At 36.8% G+C, this 23,838-nt stretch overlaps 2 protein-coding genes across 2 annotated transcripts; one reads left to right on the forward strand and one right to left on the reverse strand.

Annotated features, from left to right (window-relative positions):
- Positions 1-2,906: 2,906 nt before the first annotated feature.
- Positions 2,907-20,480, reverse strand: LOC121739441. Its single transcript, XM_042131922.1, has 11 exons — positions 19,704-20,480; positions 17,160-17,291; positions 16,742-16,862; positions 16,179-16,329; positions 15,492-15,607; positions 14,082-14,755; positions 13,344-13,467; positions 7,334-7,497; positions 5,908-6,032; positions 5,148-5,336; positions 2,907-3,556 (listed from the first exon to the last, which is right to left on the reverse strand). The coding sequence occupies exons 1-11, from the start codon at positions 20,091-20,093 to the stop codon at positions 3,484-3,486; spliced, it is 2,259 nt and encodes a 752-aa protein (XP_041987856.1). The 5' UTR covers positions 20,094-20,480; the 3' UTR covers positions 2,907-3,483.
- Positions 20,481-21,682: 1,202 nt separating this feature from the next.
- LOC121738426 lies at positions 21,683-22,483 on the forward strand. The gene has a single exon (XM_042130465.1). The coding sequence runs from the start codon at positions 21,683-21,685 to the stop codon at positions 22,481-22,483; it is 801 nt and encodes a 266-aa protein (XP_041986399.1).
- Positions 22,484-23,838: the final 1,355 nt, after the last annotated feature.

A 23,838-nucleotide genomic window follows, 5' to 3' on the forward strand; every position in this document is an offset into this window, starting at 1 on the left:
CATTTGTTGTACAATAATCTAACGTGTCTCAAATTAAGCGCATCAATAATAAAGAAAATCATGTATTAATAAAAATAAATGTTCATCAAATCTGAAAATAAACTATCCCTGTATAATTAAACGGAGGTTTTCAACATAAACGACAAACGAGGGGGACAGAATGATCGCTCATCGCCCTAACTCTAATACAAAAATAGAAATCACTTATGTGAAGATTTCATACAACTATATTTACAATGTGTAAGACTCAAACGAGAGACAATATTCGAATATAATGTAAAGTGTATTAAGACATGATTTTGTAACACTCCATTAAATTCAAATATAAAAAAATATTATTATGCGATAATAATAATTTATTACGAGAATTCTAAAAACCTCAACACCAAAATATACTGTGCAATGCAATTTCCAAAATTGGCTAAAATATATTTTTTGGCTTGTGTGAATATCATTAGTCTTTAGTTCATTACTAATGTTATATTGTCGTATATATTGAGTTATTGCATTGAAATAATATGAAAGCAAAACTAAAATCGTTATGTTATATCCAAAAAACTAAGTTAAAAAACAAAATTCAGAACTAAACGAAACCTGAACTTTGCAATCCAGGCCACGAGGCTAGCAAAGATTTACTTAATACAAATTATTATTCGGCATTGGGCGAACTTTTCTCGTTCAAACATTATATTATAATGTTTACTAATAAAATATACGGCGAATGGGCATTGTCCAAAAAAAATCACATGTACTTTTTATATTTTTTTTTCGTTAAAATAGAGTATTTTAAGAATATAAATTAAATAATTTTGAAATTCATTGGCTAGTTTTTTCTCAATAAATTTTTAAAGTTTCGCTCTGACGTCATCATCGGCGGCTAATGGACCTCTAAAATCTAGTTAAAAGTTTTAAATTTCCTTTCAATCTTATTTATAATGGCTGGTTCGTCAAATGCAAGTTCTCAGTATGTGAAAGCTGATACGAGAAGCTTACCAAAAGTTCGAAACATAATGTTGGTCGAATTTATTGCTAATTTAACGCCATTGAAGGTCAAACTAAGGTTAAACATATTTGTTCAAAAATATAAGTAACTAATGGGTTTTTTTTTCTTTTATATACAGAAAAACGATCACTGACCTTATTCCTCGAAATATTTTTGTAATAAGCAAAATTAAAAAAAAATGGACAATCCCCATACTATACAAGGTCTGCTTTATCTGGTAAAATGGAAAAGTCATAATTATGATAGACAAAGATAGCGGATTGAATAAGTTATACGCTGCTTTAATATATTTATTATTAATAAGGTGAATAATAATCAGAATCAGAAGCAGACCTTGTATAGTTATTCGCCGTATATTTTATAAGAAAGAGGGTTAATTTTTCTTGTTAAAACCAATTTGGTTATTCCGACATATCGGTGCTATATCGTATTGAAAGTAATAAATGTGAAACCGCTTTTATACCGACGACATAAGAAAGTACCTCATAGAATATCGTAAATAGCTTAAGATATCTTATCGTGTAGTGTAAAAAATTCTTTACTGGATTAAATGTAAAAAAATCGTGAACTTTTGCTATTGTATTTTATACAATAGCTCAATGTATACGGCTACGGAGAGTGTGAGTTGTGACAAACATTCTACAATTACTATTATTTTTTAATTTTTACATTTCAGTTACATATAGTTAGCGTAATATGTTTTGCATTAATTTGGAATATATTTTACGCACAAAGATCGAAAACGCTCATTGAGCGGAAAAATAGCTCACATCGATGTGGTGACAGTAAAACAGCCACAACGCGAAATTCGTGTTCGGGCTCCAATGAAAACGGCCACGACGCGTTGTGACAATCACAGAACGACCTATAGCGGAATTCGTGTCGTGGCTCACATGGTGTTCGATCTCAACGCGTTAGTCATTAAAATCAATAAAATTGATCAACAATCAGCAAAAAATACACAGAGTGAAATAAATTTAAAGTTTTAAATTTGAAAATTATTTACTTATGAAATTTGTAAACTATAAATACTTTTTGTAATAATTTCAAATGTAACTATTAAATTTTTAATGAATTAATAATATTTTATAATTATAATTTATAAATAACTGGCTTTCCTGGTGAACTTCGTGTCACTTTAAAACCTTCCCTGGCCTTCTCCGAATATTTTAAGACTAAAATCAGCCCAATCCGTTCAGCTGTTGGAGTTTTAGCGCGACTAACACATTTAAAAATCCATTTATATATTTATATATGAAGAAGACTAGCTGTCCCGGTGAACTTCGTGTCACTTTTAAACCTTCCCTGGACTTCTCCGAATATTTTAAGACTAAAATCAGCCCAATCCGTTCAGCCGTTTTCGTGTTTTAGCGCGACTAACACATTTAAAAATCCATTTTTATATATAAGATGAAAAATATTTTTCAATAAGCACATTAAACACACCGAAAGCCTTGTTGAAAATCACCATTAAGTGACAAATTGCTCATCTGAGTCATGTTCAACCAACATTATAGATTTACAATCTAAAAATTATGTGGAAAAATTACAATTTACAAGACTTTCAAGTTTGTACGAAAAATTGTGATGAAAAACACAACTGTTACATAAAATTTGTCTATACTGACTTTATACTGAGCGACAAAGATAAAATCTGCAAAAGTTATTTGTCACTTACTAGGACCATTTTAATGTGTGTTTCAAAGTGGTATTAATACTTTATTGTGTGTATGAGTCCCCTGTATTGAGTTCACTGTGAAAGTAGCAGCGCTGAAAGAGCAACTTTGTTATGGGAAAAAAGAATTTTGCTCTTTCAGTGCTACTACTTTCACAGTAAACTTTATATAAGGGACATCATATACCCTAAAGTATTATCAGTTCGTTTTGTTATATCTTGTATAAAATTATATGTGGTGTTGAGCTAAGAGTTTTTATTATAGAATACTTGTATAATATCAACGCTAACTATACATATAGATTCCTAATTTACAGCTAATTCTATAGAATTCGTTTCTACAAATAAATACCTATTTACAATAAAATACTCGGGTTGAGAAAATAATATAAATTTCATAATGAATCAATAAAATGCTTAAACAGAACTTATTTATTGGCAAACTACTCGAAATGCAAAATGTAACCTATTCATTTGTAGATTTTGTACACATTTAAAGTAATATGAAAAATAAAAATAAAATACATTCTAAGAGAGTAAACTACTATAATCGCTAATATACCCTAGTGACTGTTTAGAAATGGATGAAGTATTTGGTAGTTTTTCTGTTAATTTAATAGATACATTAATTACACCGACACATACCACTACATTCTACAAAACAATATTTACAAGGCGCAAAATAATTTTAAGCTAAATTCAGTAGTCTTTTGAAATAGATCACTGGCACATCGACTCTTGTAAACTATATTGGCAGATAAACACTATAATGTAGCAAATTAAAACGAATAAATACTGCATTAGTTTAGTGTAGGGTTTTCGATCTTTTAGACCTCTTCTGAGCCTTCGAGGTGCGTACCCAGGGCAACATGAATTCCCTGAAAAATGGAAACACAATTATTTTATAAACTACTTACTAAAAATATGTATCGATATACAAGGTGTTAGATGTAACAAAACTAAGTATACTTTATACTTTAGGGTGTGTATTGTGATTTGTATGGACAAGCGCGTTATAAATTTTCCATACAAAATGAAAAAAAGTTACTCTTGCTGCTACTTTCACAGCGAACTATATAGGGGACCTAATACACGCCCTAAAGTATGATCAGTTATTTTTGCTACACCCTGTAAATTAATAAAAAGTTTTAAAACAAGGAAGGAATGTCAGCGACCTGGCTCGTGAATCGTTTTTAAAATCAATTATAGTGCATAGCTTCCTTCTAAAATTATTTAATTAATTTTGTTTTTCGTATTTGTTGTTATAGCGACAACAGAAATACATAACTTGTGACAACTCTCTAGCTATCACCGTTCTTGAGAGACAACCTGGAGACAGGCAGAAGTCTCAGACGGACAAACGTCAGTGTCTCACACCTGTAGTGCTAGCACGGCGACCAGCGGAAATACGAAAGTATGGACAAACTGTGGAAATAAACCTAAGGTGACGTTCCGATCTTTTTTCGTTCCGAAAAATTCAATTAAAATGCCATTTTATGACACACTATAGTATATGTCATAATGTAGGATATTATTTGAATTTTTAGAACTATAGTCTGTCATAAAGTGGCATTTTAATTGAATTTTTCGGAACGAAAAAAGATCGGAACGGCACCTTAGGTTTATTTCCACAGTTTGTCCATACTTTCGCGTTTCCGCTGGTCGCCGTGCTAGCACTACTGAGGATGATTTTGTCGAAACCGGTCAGGTAAAACATTAAAATTGTAACAAAATATATTCATAAAGTAAAATGAGTGCATGCACATGTGTATATTTATTACTGTGAAACACGAATTCACCGAAAGTTACAGTAAGTACCATCGAAGAAGTTGATTCCTATGCAATTGACAGACCAACGTTATTTGGTCGAATATGTCAATTCAATGTTAATTATGATTTGTCAGCTGGGTTTGACGTAACGCAACCAAACTACTTAGGTCCCCGATTTGCATAGGAATCAACTTCTCTGATAATACATTCAATATCAGTAATAGGGTCACGTTTTTACCCTCTGGGTCCGGTCACTCCGGAACCCTAAAGGGTCCCGTTTTTACTTTACTGGGTCCGGAACCCTGAGGCTTTTCACAGACGAACGGCACTTGCCAACGGCAGACACGACTGCAGCCGTCGACGCGTTGACGGCAGCCGACAAGTGTCGACGGCTGCAGTTGTATCTGCCGTTGGCAGTCGTTCGTCTTCGAAAGGTTAGAAGGTTCGTCTGTAAGAAGCTTAAAAAATTGGTTGTCCGTAAAGTCGGTTTACAGTCGGTAGTTTGACGTGACAACGTCAAACATTACAGTCGCTCGGGCCGATCATGCTTCTCTCTCGTTCGCGCCACGCTCTCGTTTGCGGAACGCGTCAATGAGCGTAACGGGACAGTGACTGAATTAATGAATCATCTTTTTCGTGCAGTCGTAGTATCGAGTTATTAGACGTTGTCACGTCAAAAGGGAGGGAAATTCCACTCACGCCTCCGGCAGATCCGGCACCGGCTCGCCGAACGCGACGACCGGCAGCGTGTCGGTGATCTCGATGTATCGCACGTCCGTCTGCGGCGTCGGCCACACCGTGTACACCGGCGTCGGCGAGCACCACTCGCGCTGCCGCTGCCGGAGACGCTCCACGTGCCGCTGCTCCCTTATCCTGCGCATGTGCCATCTGGAAATAATACGTTAAAAAACACGGTTACTACAACTAGGTTGCAAGAAATGTGTATTTAATAACCTGATGATGATTTTATCGAAACCGTGGTCATGTAAATAATAACTTTGTAATAAATCTAATATAATAAAGTGGAAAGAGTGCAAGGAAAGTGTATAATTATTTAATTTAATATCAAATAATTTACTATTTTTTGCGCTGAGCGACGGGTTCTGACGGCTTAGATGCTGGTTTCACGGCTTAGCTCCGCCGTGTAGAAAACGCAGCCTTATGCCTAGCACGTCGCCTAGCCTTTAAGCTTTTATACTCCACTCCTACTGGCTCGCGGGGACTTTTAACAGTGGCCCGCGTGAAATTAACCACTTTAAAATGTACGTTTACCAGCAAAATAATGTAAAATTGTGAAAGTCGTAATATATTTCCACTTTTAAATGGCTAATTTTGACGAACGTAATTTTTATACTTAACCCTAAAAAATTTTGCTTGCCGCGACACCCAGACTAAAACGTGTCTGTGCCTTGTGGCCCGTATAAAAAAAAAGGTTGAGTACCACTGATTTATGCCCTACCTCAACTGCCGCCTTTCCTCAGCCTCGAGTTTCTGATGTCGTTTCTCAAACACTTTGTCGTCGAGATCCTCCGTCCCCTCCATAGTGTACGTACTCGTGTACGGCTTCTCCCTCCATCTCGGAACCTGGGTGTTCAAAAAAGTTATTATGTATTTACTATCAGAACTAGACCAAAATTAAACCTAACTAGCACAGTACCCCCTTTACTAATCATTTTGTGGTACACTTTACGCAAAAACTATCAGGCCTATTGATTTGTGTTTTAACATAGTAATTTTTATTTATATTTAGACTAGCGGCCACCACCCCGGCCTCGCATCGGGTATAAAATATAATATATAGCCACTGAAAAAATGATTAAAATCGATCCAGCATTTTGACTTGTATTCATTATTACTACCCGTGGCCCGCATTGGTCGGTGCCCGCGCAAAAGCTACTTCCCGCAATTTTTAAATCTGTAATATCTTCGAAAATATTCATTTAAATCATATTATGCTGTAAAGGGCCATATAGATCTACATTAAATCAACAATGTAATTTTAAGTTATTTAATTGGACAAGGATTAATTATATTTATTAAAATTGCTTCGAAAATTAGCCATTATTTGTCGTAAAAAGAAAATGACAAAAAAATGAAATGAAATCCCACAATAAGATATCCATAAGAGATAGACAATAGACATATACCATCTTTTTAGTTTTCTGTAGACCTTTTCAATTGTACAATACTTGGTACATTATTTTGATAAATCTCGTAGGGTTCAGCCTGCGTTTACAATGCAAATGTAAGCGGGAAAAATGTAATTATTTACGACATCACATTAAAAACCACAACAATAACAGTATTTCTCCAATGTTTAATGAATGTTATTATACCTATAAACCCTCCCTTGAATCACATACCTATAAACCCTCCCTTGAATCACTGTATCTATTAAAGAAAACCGCATCAAAATCCGATCTGCTTGTCTTTGCTTGGAACATGTCAGACAAAGACAGCGAAACGTGAATACGTTAAGTATGTCTGTATGCACAAAACAGAGAGCAGTCACGCGCTCAAGCGTTCTGCGTTCGCATTCTACGTTCGAGCGGTCAGTCACACAGGAGCAATTCTGAAACGGTCAGAACGCCCCCTGTGTGAGTATATATCTATGTTATACAACACAAATAACGCAAACCTGACCGCGTGACCGCTCTCTGTCTGAAATGTCCCTAAGCGAGTAAGTCTTTACATTATCATTTTTACCAATAAAAATGTATAAATTACTGAATAACGCTATAGTAATATAATGTTTTTCCTTGTTTTATTGGGAAAGCCGCTTGACAGACAACGCAAAACATTTTATAACTATAACCATAACCACCACCATACACAGTCTGATGTTTTTGTTAGTAAGGGGATATCTGGCAACATTATGTACTCACCTCAACAGTTGACATCTGACTATCCGGCGGCGGGTCTATATCTTCAAGTTTAAGGTTCGGATCTAACCCAAAGTACCACGACACGTCGGGATCGCAGCATAGCGTGTGGTAGGGCTTGTTTGTCATCATACCGGGTACAGGGGACTTTTTGCCACGGGTTGCGGCTAAAACATACCGCGTAGAATTAGTAGTGAACACTCAAAGACGATGCCAGCAGAAACATCAAGCGAGCGTACACAGCCAAGCACGCTAAAAGATGTTTCACATAAATCGACATTCGACATGCTTATACCGTCACTACACTTTGAGTCATGATAGACAAGAAAACGCTTAAGTATTTAAAGAAACCTAAGAACCGACTGTGCTTTTCCGTTTTTTTTAAATCCACCATATTTTCCTTTTTTTATTTTGATATAACCAGATTCACTTACCCAGTAAACACGAATCTGACGGCTCTCAAGCTAAAATCCGTCAAGCCGTTTAGGCTGCAGAGCGTGTCAAATAATCATACACACATACCTACATACTCTTGAAAAACATTATCTTCTTTCAGACACAGCCAGGTGGTTCAATCAAGTATAGAGGCATAACGACTACTAATTTTCTTTGCAATTGTGGCACAATATGTGATTGTCCACCATGACCCAACGTGTGGAGAGGTCTTTATATCATACCCAGAAAAAGCATGAAATTTAGAAGGAGATAGTAATATCAGTCGTATAGTCCATCTCTGTCGAACACACATAGGAAGGAAAAATTAAACAGCATGTATTATACTCAACTGAAACTTAAAATTACAATGACCATTTTTTTATCGACATTTTATAATATAATTTGTACTTACGGTTCCAAAACTCACGCTAGGTATATATAAGAATAAAGGCCCTCACTCATAGGGGTACAGTGACACAACAAAATATACAATCCTACAACGATCTTGTGGCAATGGGGTGACAGTTTCAAGAGGACATAGTATATGAAGGCGAAATAGTAACATCAGCTATTATTAAAAGTCGCTTAAGTGTCATTTGACAAGATTGCAACTACAAAGCAGCGAAAAATAAAAAGTATCTTAGGCGACATTTCACAAGATGGCATACTTGTAACGATGATAACACAGATCAACAAAATAAAAAAGAAGTTACGTTAAAGAATTGAATTATAATTCAAGCCTTTAAATGAACAATTTCCTAGATGGCACACATGTAACCAGCGAAAAAGCATAAGGTCATAAGTGCATTTCATAATATGGCACACTTTTAACCAACGATAATTCAAGTGTTTAAAAAGCTTAAATATCTTATGTGACATTTTACAAGATGGCATACTTGTAACCAGCGACAAATCGCAAGTATCTAGAGATGAGAGATACAAGATGGCACACTTGTGATTCTCGATTAATCTAAAAATCATATTTGATATTTGTGACATTTTACAAGATACACTTGTAATCTGCGAAAAGTATGTAGTTGAAGTTACATTTTACAAAATGGGGAGCTTGTAACCAGCAATAATTTAAGGATTTGTTATAAAATAATAAACTAGCCATGTTTTTTTACAAGTTGGCACTTTATATGACAGCTACACGCCAGAGGATCGTTGTGGGGTTGTATAGTTGCTCACCTTGTGTCAGCTTGGTGTGGCCACCAATTTGACGCCGACCGGGCAATCAGCGCCTGGCGCCACCGCGGTGCCCTAACGAGTGAGGGCCATTTAACAATGAACCATAACAAAAAGAGAGAAATAATCCTAAATTAGCCTCAGAATTATATCATATTGGACCAACAACTGTAGCTTCACAGTTGTAATATCTCTCCATACTATAATATAATATTAATAATTATTAATTAATAATTATATTATAATATTATATACATTCGCATTCATAAGAGCATAGTTACTAAATAATTTTTATCTCAGGGTAAACCTTTACAAGAAATAAACGCAGTTCTATGTAATCTATCACACCTATCCTAACTGACTTCTTCGGTGCGGTCCAAGTGAATCAGCAATTATGTCAGTTTACACAGAAAAGAGATGAAACGGGGCATGACGCGAGCGCATTAAAATGACAAGTAGTGTCACTATGTTTACTGTATATTTTGACATTACAATTTGTTATTATTGTTTTTTAGTCCCGTTCCCAAAGGGTAAAAACGCGACTCTATTACTGACACATCGATGTCTGTCCGTCTGTCTGTCTGTCTTAATTTTTGCCCTTAAGTTATAATTTTATTTAAATATATTTAAATACTATTAAATACTAGCTGTCCCGGTGAACTTCATGTAAATTATTAAATACTAGCTGTCCCGGTGAACTTCATGTCACTTTCAAAACCTTCCCTGGACTTCGAATATTTTAAGACATCAGCCCAATCCGTTCAGCCGTTTTCGAGTTTTAGCGCGACTAACACATTTGAAAATCCATTTTTATATATAAGACTAGCTGTCCCGGTGAACTTCGTGTCACTTAAAAAACCTTCCCTGGACTTCTACGAATATTTTAAAACTAAAATCAGCCCAATCCGTCCAGCCGTTTTCGAGTTTTAGCGCGACTAACACATTTGAAAATCCATTTTTATATATAAATTTAAAGTACGCATATAAGTAAGGACTTTGAGAAATATTCAAAGACCTACCTATTACCATTATTGATTACGAGCAAAAAGGCCAAAAAAATCACGTTTGTTGTATGGGAGCTCCCATTAAATATTAATTGTATTTTGTTTTTAGTATTTGTTGTTATAGCGGCAACAGATATACATAATCTGTGAAAATTTCAACTGTCCAGCTGTTACCGTTCTTGAGTTACAGCCTGGAGACAGACAGACAGACAGACAGACAGACAGACAGACAGACAGAGAGACAGACAGACAGAGAAAGAGACAGACAGACCGACAGACAACGAAGTCTTAGTAATAGAGTCCCGTTTTTACCCTTTGGATATGGAACCCTAAAAAATAGGCCAACCATTTTTTGCCTAAAATATAACGGTACGGAAACCTTCGTGCGCGAGTCCGATTCGCACTTATACGATTTATTGCAGGATGAAGCCCATCGTTTGGTCTCGGTTCGATGTATCTGACCCTAAAGAAATATTGCGGCTACGCAGCTAGATCTGCATTCACCTTAAGGGGACGACTAAAGCAAAATAGATGATTTTATAATTCATTTTCATACTTAATAATAAGCTACGAATTGTTTTATTTTTTAAACATAAATACTACATTATATTTGGGAGGGTCCGTACTAGCGAAATCACGATATATTAAAATTTTCTCTATAGAAAAAAATTACAAAGATGCATCTAAATTTAACGAATATTTCATTTCTTTTCAAAACGTTGCATTCAACTGAGTCAATATTTTAATAAATAAGTACTATAAAATTATATTACCGAGGGACTTAAACTAGGGGATTTTAAAAATATTGTTTATTTATCGAGATATTAAGAAACAACTTGGCGATGATTCCGCGTCGTTTCCTTTCACCTGGCATATGAAAGACGTGGGTTAGTGTGAAGAGAGAAGGACGATGTTAGATTTTTTGCTTTAATCGCCCTCTTAAAAGTCTGGCATTCAGTTTCATAAATAACAATTGTAGCGAGTAGGCAACACAGTCGGGTGACGGTTGCTAGGCGACGGACTGTGAGGGATCGGAACTTGGCTCTTGGCGATATTGTATGTTTTGTAACCATTTCTAATTTACACTTTGTGGATTCTGTGGTAGTAAACGATTGCACTGCATTACACAATATTAAAATTGGAAGCAGGTAGGTATTTATACTACCTATCGCGAATAAAATTAAGTAGTAAATATAATGTTAAAAATTAAACAAAGCAGTAATATATATTATGTGGATTCAAATATGCCCTAAATGACCCATGTTGATTTAATAAAGCAGTAAATAATAAATATATCATGTGGATAAAATGAAGCAGTAAATATACCATCCATACTTAGGGCCTGTTTCACCACTTCCTGATTAGTGAGGAATAGACTTTCCACTAATTAACTTGACAGATCAAGTATTGAGAATCTGTCAAAAAAGTTGTGAATAGCCTATTCGGAACTTTATCAGAAAGTGGTGAGACAGTCCCTGAATATTATAAACGCGAAAGTGTGTCTGCCTGTCTGAATGTTACCTCTTCACGCCCGAACAGCTGAAACGATTTTGCTGAAATTGATCTATCATTACTTTGAGTCCCGGGAATCCTTTCCCGGGACTCAAAGTATCTCCATGTCAAATAGGATACTTTTTATCCCGGTAAAATAAACGGTTCCAGCGCAATTCACGATTGTTTGCGCAACAAAGTTGCGGGCATCATCTGTAGCGGTAGCACGGCGACCAGCGGAAATGCGAAAGTATGGACAAACTGTGGAAATAAACCTAAGGTGCTGTTCCGATCTTTTTTCGTTCCGAAAAATTCAATTAAAATGCCACTTTATGACAGACTATAGTCACAAACTGTGGAGATAAACTTAAGGTGCCGTTCCGATCTTTTTTAGTTCCGAATAATTCAATTAAAAAGCCACTTTATGACAGACTATAGTTCTAAAAATTCAAATAATATCCTACATTATGACATATACTATAGTGTGTCATAAAGTGGCATTTTTCGGAACGAAAAAAGATCGGAACGGCACCTTAGGTTTATTTCCACAGTTTGTCCATACTTTCGCATTTCCGCTGGTCGCCGTGCTACCGCTACTGGTGTGTATAGGGTTGCCAGGTGCGTCACGAAAAAATACCGGACAACTCCAAATAGGTGGTATTAATTAAATCAAAAAGGATTAGTAATCCGTGGTAGGTCGCAAAAATACAGTTTTTTTATATTATTATTGCGGTCGTAAAATTGTGGCCGCCATAAACTATAACTTACATAACGAAATAAAGGTAGAAGCTTCTCAAAAAATTAAAATCACCTAAAACTAGGTACCAGTAACACCGACTTTTCTCAAAATACCGGACATTGTTCTGTCCGGTATGAATGACCGTTCTTTTTTACCGGACAGGCCTCGCAAATACCGGACTGTACGCTTAAATACCGGACATCTGGCAACCTCAAGTGTTGATAATATAAATGTACCGTGTACCGTGTAATATAAATGTAAGTGTAACCGAGTTAAATAAAGCAGTAAAAAATATAAATAAGGCTAAGAATATAAATATTAAATATATATAATGTATTGGGTTGGAAACTAAGTAATTGCGGATTTTATAGAAAATCAAAGGCAATTTTTTCATGGAACTAAATAACTTTATTATGTAATGTATTGACCGCTTTATTGATCAATGACCTTGTCCCATCTTTCAGGCAGCATCATAATGCCACATTCACAAAACTTCTGGTTTTTATTAGCAAAAAACTGAATCAGGTACGATTTGATATCATTTATCACTATTGAAATAGGACGAAAATATTCCTTTTCATTTTCCAGTTTTCAACGGAAACTACGCAACCGACCAAAAAACTTTTTTTACTGATTGACAGCTAGATTACCAACTATCAAGATAATGTGTTTACATATTTTGTACTACGTCTGCAAACCTAAAAATTCAACTGAATCCATCCATGTGTAAAATCCGCAATTACTTAGTTTCCAACATATTATTTTAACCGACTTCAAGAAAAGGAGGTTATCAATTCGACCCGTATGTATGTAATATTTCCAGAATTGCCCAGTTTTCATATATTAGTGTAGATCATCGTCTGAACAATTTGGCCAAATTTCAAAAGTGTATGTATGGATGCATGTATGTTTTTCTGTTTGTATTCACATATCTCTGGAACTACAAGTCTGATTTGAGTAATTCTTTTTTTTTGTTGTACTAGGTACTTACTGTTTAAATTACGGAACACTGCAAGTTTCATCGAAATCGGTTCAGTTTTTTTTTAATAGGGAATTTTAATTCTCGATTACGTACAATTTTGAAGTCGGTTATCTTTTTAAAATACTATTATGTGTGGATTAAAATAGTGTATGAATGATATGGCTAATTAATTACTTTTTCCCTTAGTCGTCTTGGGTTTGGGTGGCGCCTTAGGAGTCTTCCCCACGCCGGTCGCAGAGAACGCTCGCTTTCGCCCCCGTCGACTCTCTGTACCGCGTTTGCCTTTTGCGCCTTCACCCTGAAAGTTCAGTGGTTTAGGTAATCTGGGATAGTATTAGAAAATCATGACTAAGTGTCTAAACACTTAGCTTTACATTAACAACATTAACCTTACACATATTATTTAACCGATTAACTTTTTTGTATAAAGATTAGGAAATCTTTGTAGAAAATTCTAGTTGTCTAAACACACTAGGCCCAAAATACGCGGCCGAAGTTCGGCGTGATTACGCCTGCAATGTATTTTAAATTATCGATGACTCACCATGCCGAAATTACGTCGCGTTATATATTGTACGCGTAGCGCATTGCTGACGTAATCATGCCGAACTTCGGCCGCGTATTTAGACACTTAGTCATGATTTAGAGTTAGACACTGATAGTCCTCCGCCAACTAGAATTTTCTACAAAGATTTCCTAATCTTTATACAAAAAAGTTAATCGGTTAAATAATATGTATAATTGTATAAGGTTAATTTATTATTCATATAAATATAAGAGTATTCTTTTTAAATTCAATTTGTTGACGAGGCTTATAATGCACTTGGCATCTATGCCATACTCATAGTAAAGGGTAGGCATTAAGGAATAGTAGGTATTTCAATTAGGAATTCTGAAACAAGTGAGACTTACTTCTCCCGGGTTAACAAGACTAGTAGTCCGAGCCCCTCTCTTCTTTGTTTTCTCTGGAGTATCTTTCTCGGTTGGCTCCAATTCCAGATCATTCAAGTTATCCAATGTCAATGCTGTGTCACCAAACAGTTCTTGAAACTCATTCGCATCGAAGGAAGGTAGCATCGATGCTAGATTACTCGTAGACTCACTGCACGAGAAATCACATAAGCTCGAAGAATCCTCTTGTTTATTATTGTAAATTCGCCAGTCGATTTCTGGTTCAGTTTTCACCAGATCCAAATCAGGCTCAGTTATAATAACCGTTTTGCTGTCGTCTGGTTCCTTTTTAATCTGGTCGTATGGTGATACGAATCTCTTCTTTGGTTCGGGTGCATCATAGACTTTCTTGCCATCGGGATCACTGCAGATCTTCATACGTCCGTGGTTGGTTTTCTGCAGCATCAGCTTTGGGATGGGGGACTGTTCTCTCATGTCGGCCTCACCGAGTTGATAAGGGTCATCCCCAGTCGGTGTAGTATCAATGAGCCGTAGTCTGTCTGACAGGGAACCAGTGTATTGTGTCACCCGCTTCGCTAAAGACGAGCTCCGAGATTTGCCGTATGTGATGGTTTTAGACTTCTTGTTCACACTAAAACCACTATCGAAGCTTTGGTCTTGGTCTATGGTTTTAGCTGAAACGATTTAAAAACTATGAAGGATGGCAGAAACTTACGAAGTTACGACATAATACATTTTTATAGTGTAATTCCTTATTTCTATTTTCAGTTTTGTTTGTTATGATATCGAATTTGAAATCTAACCAGATATTAACTGCACTCAGTTGCACCAAATTTTATTTATCATAGGGTTTGCTGTACATTGTAACACATTAAAAATATCCTATTTTATTTCCGAGGATCAAAACTATCTTCATTACATTTTTTTCCTACATCATAATGATGTAGAAAAAAAATTATGGCAAGGTACCAGACATAATATACACACTATTGCATTTGATTAGTATGGGCAATGTATTCTGTGGTATGGGTAATGCTAGTTAACAATAATGAATTAATTTAATAATACTGGCTGACCCGGCAAACATTGCCACATAAATTATTTCTAGTATCAATATAAAAAGTAGATAACCTATTCTCAGGCCTAACGAATGTACTATCAGAGAAGTTGATTCCTAGGCAGATGGCGGACCTAAGCAATTTGGTCGCGTTAAGTAAAACCAATCAGACCGATCATAGCTAACATTGAATTGACATAAGACGACCAACTGACGTAGCTCGTTCAAATGTCTAGGAATCAATGTCCTTGATGGTACATTGAGTACATACAAAATTTAATTAAAATCAGTTGAGCATTCGCGCACAAACACTGTGACACGAAAATTTTATATTATATAATAGAAGATCGTACATGTAACAGTCTCAGGTATCTCAGTTTTGGGCGTGCGGCTCAGGCGGCTCAGGCTGCCGATACCAGACGACGTCCGCCGCCTGTTCCTCTGTATTCTTTGGATCACTGGGTTGCCACTGTAAACAAAAAAATAATAATTAAAAAACGTCAAGTGCGAGTTTGAGGGCACGAAATGGCACTGATGAATAGTTAAGCAACAGTTTTTTCAGAGATGTTGATCCACAGGCAGATGGATCTACCGTATTTGCTCTACCAGCACCCGGGGCGCCGAAGAAATCTCGCCGAGGGCGCTGGTAGTGCAAAAACGGGCCCTGCGTATTTGGTCGGGCTATGCCCAGCTTGCAGATCGCGGCTAATGACTGACTTAACGTAATCCTGCCAAACAAAACAGGTCCGCCGTCTGCTTATGAAGTATTTTCTCTGATGGTACTTTGACACCACCTGACTAAAAAAATTATCACTATAAGTTTAAGATAGAAGAGTAGATAAAAATTAGCTTAAAAGCTCCAAATAACATTTTACACTTTACCCGAGTACTGGGAAGGCAAAGAGCAAAAGGGTAATTTGGCTATGACTGGTTTACGTCAAGTGCCAATAAAATAAACTAAGAATTTTCATTACTTTGAAATTGCATCACAATTACAAAAGCTTGTATCCAAAAAAACATACTTAATATGAAAAAAATACCTATTAGATGTCACAGTATAAAGTGCTTCCGAGCTTCTTTCGGACTTCACCTCTTTCTTTATAGAACGCTTGTTCTCCAACATCTTATATTCGGACTTCACAGTTGGGTCTGTCACTGGTGGCACCACAATGTCTTTGGGGGAGAAGGTCTCTAAAAAACAACCAAAAAAATTACTCATTGCAAATAAATAAAAGGTAAAACATCGCACCAACGCCATGTAAACTGCGAAAAAGCAGCTGATAGATCTACTGACGCGACAAACGGCAATATATAAAATGTACCGTTCCTGTAAACTCAGAACATTTTATTTCTATCTATAACATGGACTTTATTATGTCGGGAATCGGGATGAACAGTAAACTGAAATAAAAACATAGCCCTTTCTGGCGCAGTCGGGTAAGGGCGTGTTTCACCGCTTCCTGATAAAGTGCCGAATAGGATATCCACATTTTTTTTTTGACAGATTCTCCATACTTCATATGTCAAGTTAAGTGGTGGATAGCCTATACGGCACTTATCAGGAAGTGGTGAAACAGTCACTAAATATTAAAATATTTTTTACCTTGATTGCAGCTTGTGCGAGCAATGCCGAACGTCTCCTGCGTAAACGGCTTGTTCTTGTCGAAAAGGAAAGATCCTCCCTTATCTGGCAACAGTAGCTCAGTGAAACTGTTTAGCAGAACCTGCAATGTATATCTCAGTGAGACAAAAATAACAATAATCACAATACAAAATGACAATAAAACAAGTACTATAAATAAACCATTTATTCTTACTAATCTGTGCAAGTCGAGTCGCACACATTATAGAGTGATTTTAGTTATAGTAGCAGCACAATGGATCAAATACATTTTTGTGACAATCTTTATGCGCATAAATATTGTCACAAAGATATGTCTTTGATTGATATCTTCAAACGGAAGCCACCCTATTGTGTTATATTTATATTATGGTTTGACTTTTCAATACAAGATGCTAACCTGCGATGTCCCCGGTTCGTTCTTCACAATAGTCGCTGAGGTTACAGTTGAAGTCGGCGGTGGCAGAGGGTTGACAGTGTGGCGCTGGCTTAAGCCAATCCGTCTATCCATGCGAATCAGTTTCGCTTTTAGCTGAAATAATTTAAGGTTTATGTGAACATTATGAACTGATGTTATTTAAAAATTGAAGGTCTGTGAACTAAAATTTGGTTATTTGCGGCACATCCGCAGTAAATGTTCTCTCCCTTTATGCAGTGACTATGGAGTTTTGTCTGCAAATTTCTCAAAACAGGCTAAGATCTGCCACTAAACATTCAACTTCATAATCTGAATTTAATGCTGCATTTTAACCAACTGTTTTGGCTTTGGTAAATACAATATATAATAATATTATCTTATATCTTTAAACGAGCAATTCTTGTATATATATATATATATATATATATATATATATATATATAGATAGATATATCGGAATTGGCTCCAACGATTTTCATGAAATTTAGTATATAAGGGGTTTCGGGGGCGATAAATCGATCTAGCTAGGAATCATTTCTAAAAAATGACATTTTCATCGGATACCGAGCAAGCTCGGTCAAACAGCTAGTTATAATAATAACAAAACTAGCTAATAAATAACATTGTTACAATAATCAATTCTGTGTTCAAAGATTAATTAAAAGCTTAATTATAGAAATCATTGAAATTAAATATAAACAAGTCTTATAATTTAGTCACATTAGACCACAAATTAAAATTTAAGTTTTAGGGCCTGTTTCACCACTTTCAGATAAAGTGCCTAATAGTCTATTCACAACTTTTTTCAAGTTAATTGGTGGATAGCCTTATCAGGAAGTGGTGAAACAGGCCCTTAATGTTAGTATTTTATATAGTTATAAGATAAAGTTATAAAGTTTTTTTTTTCTATCTCATATATCAGAACAATAAAATTTATCAATAAATATTTTTCGCATTTGCAACATCAACTAAGCATTTTATAATTGCCTACTATTTCACTAAGAGTGCTTTGCAATCTATGATTTTCATACATCACTTGTTGTTCTAAAAACATCCAAATATCAACGTCTTAATTAGGACAAAATATATAATAGTACAAAAAAAAGCACACTAGCTAGCTAATCACTGGCTGCTTTCATATGCAGGACATGTTACATAGCTCCTCCTTCAATTCCATAGATTTTCAGTTACATTTTATTTTTAACAGTAACAAGTTATAGTAATTATGTGTCTTAAATGATTATTATTGGTGGGTGGCTTGTATTTTAAACAATGTAATACGCAGAGCAGGAAACCAGATTATTCAAAATTATTTAAAAATCCCAAAGCGCAGCATAAATATTTTAATAACTTGACGTATGGTTTGATGACGTCATTATGGAGCAGGCAGGTTATTGCGTTCCGGCGATGCGTCAAGGTAATTTAACCGTGTTATAAGTACAAGATTATCTTTCTGAAATTATGATATATCATAAATCATAATAGACCCAATTCTTTTTAAATTTTGAGACCAACATAACCATAACAGCATGGCCAATTTCAATCATCAGTTCATTATTTTTATTGTAACACAATTATTACTGCATAGCACAAAAACATAATATGGCATTTGCAAAATTAAAAGTTCTTTAATTATAATAAACTTTATCACACACAAACAACAGCAATAGTTATAACCATTTTTAATTGCCAATCATTTTTAAAATTGAAATTTTATAAATTATTTAAGACTACCACACATTAAAATAAAAACAATCAATATGCTGTATTGTTATGTTGCAGTTGCAGTTAGGAGCTGTAGCATTATGTCTAGTAATTATTCTTTGTTTTAAAATAGCAGTTTTATTACAATATGAAATAACTACTGTGGCAATTTATAAAAATAAATATACCTAACATACATTACCACTATTATCAAATCTTCAGTGTTTTAAATATCACAAACTAAATTAATAATAATAATAACATCTATGGACGCTTCACACCACGTCAGTCTGGCCCCGTGCTAAGTACCTGAAGGACTTGTGTTACGAGTACCAGACAACGGAAATATATTTAATACTTTTATAATATACATATATTTAAGATTTTTATTATATGATACACATATTTAATACACATCCATGACCCAGGAACTTTGAAAACTTTTTTGTTCCGTCTGCAGGATTCAAACCCGCGACCCCAGGGCTTGAGCTACCAACAGCCCACCAACTGAGCCACAGAGGTTGTCAAGTTTGTTTGTATGTTTTCACTTAAGTTGCTCAAAATCTGTCATACCATCAGTAGTAAGTAATTGCTACTTGCAACTCCAATACTGTATGAAGCTTAAAAAATATAAAACTTAATATTATAATTCCAATACTGTATTGTGATTTAAGAAAATGCAGTGCACAGTAGTTTAGTTAGCCAAGTTTCAATTTGACACCCTGATGAAAACAAAACAATGAAGTTTGTTTAGATAATAATGTAATATTTTGTGTGACGAAATGAAAACTATAAAGAAAATAAAAATATAAGCAAACTTACATTATCATTCTCCTGTTTTAAAGCTTGATACAATTTCTCTCTTTTAGTGATAAGTTCGTTTTGTTGTTGGATGAGATCTAAGTGATAAATTAAAAGATCCTTTAGTTTTTTATTGTGGTTCTGTGCAGCACAGAGCTGCTCGGACAGCTGCGTGATCTCAGTGGCAGTGGCGATGCTCTTCTCCTCTCCCACAACACAATGTGCCGACACCTCCACCTCCTTGTCGAGCTGCAGAGGCTGTCTTCTATCAGAGCTTTGTGAATGGCACGCGTATATGTGGTCAAAGGGAAAACTCAGCAACCTATCTTTCGCGTCCAATTGATTCAGTGAGGAAAGTTCAGCCGAGAAATTCACCAAATTCGTTTCATTTACACTATTGCGACTGTTCATTTTTATGGGGAGCCAATCTGTAAGTCACTTATGACAAGCCAGCCGGCTGTCAAACTAGCTAACCAACTCCGCACTCGTTCGCAACATTACAATTGATTTTCCTACGGCTCTTAATTACACACACGCACTACTTTATACGACCGAAATTTTAGTTAAAATTCAATCGGTATTACATTGTCAAAACATGAACAATCGAACGTACATAAAGTACCTCTTGTTCTGACATTTCTTTCAGGCACATGTAAACGCTAATAGACGCTTTTATACGATCATCGGCAGATGCAATGTACGCCATCGGCTTTCATTGCAGTGATGCATTCAACAACACTAGTTACAATTATAAAATAAATTACATTTCACTATTAAAACATCAAGTTTTGATGTCTATCAACTAAAATCTAACAAAATTAATCAACTAGCGTCAAAGGCGTCAACCATAGACAATGGTTATTTTTTTGCGCAGAATTGGGCAATGAAATAAACTTTTAGAACGAAGTGGCGTGAAAAACAATAATTTCTATTTTCTATATAAGTTTTTTATACAACCGCTAACATTGGTGTTTGTAGTGCCTGGTGAAAATATAGAAAACCTTACACCGATGCGGCTGCGAACTGCGAACCGATTCTTTCACCCGCCACACCACAAAAAAATATTTATGTTTTTTTTTTTTAAATAATAATAATAATAATATCTATGGACGCTTTACACCACGTCAGTCTGGCCCCGTGCTAAGTACCTAAAGGACTTGTGTTACACGTACCAGACAACGGAAATATATTTAATACTTTTATACTATACATATATTTAAGATTTTTATTAAATCATACACATATTTAATACACATCCAGACCCGGGAACATTGAAAACTTTTTTGTTCCGTCGGCGGGATTCGAACCCGTGACCCCCGGCTTGAGCTACCAAGTTACCAACACGCTCACCACTGAGCCACAGAGGTCGTCGATGCTTATATTGCATTTAGCTTTATTCCGGTTTCGTTCGGTAATATTATATTATACGAGTTCATTATTGATGAATGACAATAATGAACTCGTGGTTCATAAAAATATAATATCTTTGTTTACTATAAGTAATTATTATTCATTACCATTCATACTGTAATAATATTATTAGTAATTTGGATATTGAAGAAGCGCTCGACTTCTGATCAAAAGCTTCTCAGATTATCATAACTTTTTGAAAATATGTACCTATCTTATCTTATATCTTTAAACGAGCAATTCTTGTATATATATATATATATATATATATATATATATATATATATATATATATATATATATATATACAAGGTGTAACAAAAATAAGTGATAATACTTTAGGGTGTGTACGTGTTCCTTATAGAGAGTTCACTGTGAAAGTAGCAGCGCTGAAAGCCGAATTTTTTTTTCACTTTTGTATGGGCAAGGGCCTGAGCGTCACGAGTTTCCCCATACAAAAGTGAAAAAAAATGTTGGTCTTTCAGCGCTGCCACTTTCACAGTGAACTCTCTACAAGGAACACATACACAACCTAAAGTATTATCACTTGTTTTTGTTTGACGTGAACTGGTGACTTCCCACGGAACACAATGCAAGACGGTGAAAAATCTGGAGTTGGAGGTAGTGTCGATCGAGTTGGAGTAAGGGTACCCCCATTTTACCCCGCAAAACCGACACTATGGTTTGCTACACTAGAGAGCCAGTTTGCGATCGCGAATATCACTCAAGACGCGACAAAATATCATTACGCGATATCTCACCTGGAGCCACATATCGCTGAACTGGTGGAAGACATTATCGAAGCCCCAGCCGCCTCTGATAAGTACGAGCGTCTCAAGAGCGAGCTCACAAAACGACTCACAGCGTCGCGCGAGAAGCAAGTGCAGCAGCTTCTGAATCACGAGGAGCTGGGAGAAAGGAAGCCGTCTCAGTTCCTTCGTCACCTGAAGAACTTGGCAGGCCCAGGAGTCCCAGACGAATTTCTACGCAGCGTCTGGAGCAGCCGACTACCATCAAACGTGCAGACAATAGTTGCCTCCCAGGCGGCGAAGTCAACGCTCAAGGAGTTAGCCGAGCTTGCGGACCAGATAATGGACGTAGTCACGTCCACTCCACAAGTGGCAGCAGCGTCGTCACACCCAGGTGCGTCAGAGTCGGCACAGATAGCGGCACTCACAAGGCAAGTCGAAGCACTATCCGCTAAACTGGACCGAATGTCACGACCTAGGCAACGCCAAACGTCACATCGTCGTGGACGCTCAGCTTCGACCAGGTCACTGTCCAGCTATAAGAAGTTTCCCAACTGCTGGTACCACAACAAGTTCGGGTCGAAGGCGCATAAGTGTGTCCAGCCGTGTGACTACTCGGGAAATGCAAAGGGCAGTCGGTAGACGCGGCCGACGGCTGTCCAAGTCCCGGTCGCTTGTTTGTGATGGATAGGCGGACAAAAATGCAATTTTTAGTGGACACGGGCAGTGATTTGTGTGTGTTTCCAAAAACTTATCTAAAAGCGCACGGCACAAAAACTAACTATGAATTGTGTGCAGCTAATGGTACTGTTATTAGTACGTACGGGTACGCGCACATAGTGCTTAACCTAGGTTTGCGCCGCGACTTCGCTTGGCGATTTATTGTAGCCGATGTGACGAAAGCGATTATAGGTGTGGATTTTCTTTCACACTATAATCTTATTGTTGACGTCCGACACCGACGTCTTATTGATGGTAACACTATGCTCGCGGCCCCGGGTTCACTTACCTGTAAAAAAGATGTTTCCTCGATAAAGGTGATTTCTGGTAGTACTGTTTACCACGACATACTCGCTCAGTTTCCCGAGGTTACTCGCCCATCTGGCTTACATCGCACACCCACACACAACACCGTTCATTTCATCCGTACTACACCTGGACCACCGGTATCGTGCAGCCCACGCAGGCTTGCGCCTGAAAAGCTGAAAATCGCAAAAGCGGAATTTGAAGCCATGTTACAGATTGGTACCTGCCGACCGTCGGAATCAGCTTGGTCGTCACCACTACACCTCGCCCAGAAAAAGGATAACGGCTGGCGACCCTGTGGCGACTACCGAATGCTGAACGCCCGGACAATCCCCGACAGGTACCCAATCAGGCACATTCAAGATTTTTCGCATAGCTTGTCAGGTTGCACTGTGTTCTCGACCATAGACTTGGTAAAAGCTTACAACCAGATCCCCGTTAATCCAGACGACGTCGCGAAGACCGCCATCACAACGCCGTTCGGGCTTTACGAGTTCCCGTTTATGACGTTCGGGCTCCGTAATGCCGGACAGTCATTTCAGCGGTTCGTCGACGAGATGCTACGGGGTCTGGACTTCACCTACGCTTATGTGGATGACTTCTTGGTCTTTTCAAAAGACCAGCAGACGCACGAAGAACATCTGCATCAACTTTTTACCCGGCTGAAGGAGTACGGCATGGTAATTAACACAGCTAAGTGCGTATTCGGTGCCCCTCAGGTCACTTTCCTTGGGTACCAGATTTCGGCCAAAGGGACCATACCGCTCCCTTCTAAAGTCGAGGCCATCACTAATTTTCCCACCCCAAAAACCGTAAGGGAATTGCGTCGGTTCCTGGGAATGGTAAATTTTTATAGGCGTTTTATTCCCAACGCAGCTCAGCACCAGGGACCCCTCAACACACTACTGACAGGATCTGTCAAAGGATCGCATCCTGTTGACATTTCAGGCGCGGCATTGCAAGCATTTCAA

Source organism: Aricia agestis, chromosome Z (assembly GCF_905147365.1).
Source record: "Aricia agestis chromosome Z, ilAriAges1.1, whole genome shotgun sequence".
Classification (NCBI taxonomy): domain Eukaryota; kingdom Metazoa; phylum Arthropoda; class Insecta; order Lepidoptera; family Lycaenidae; genus Aricia; species Aricia agestis.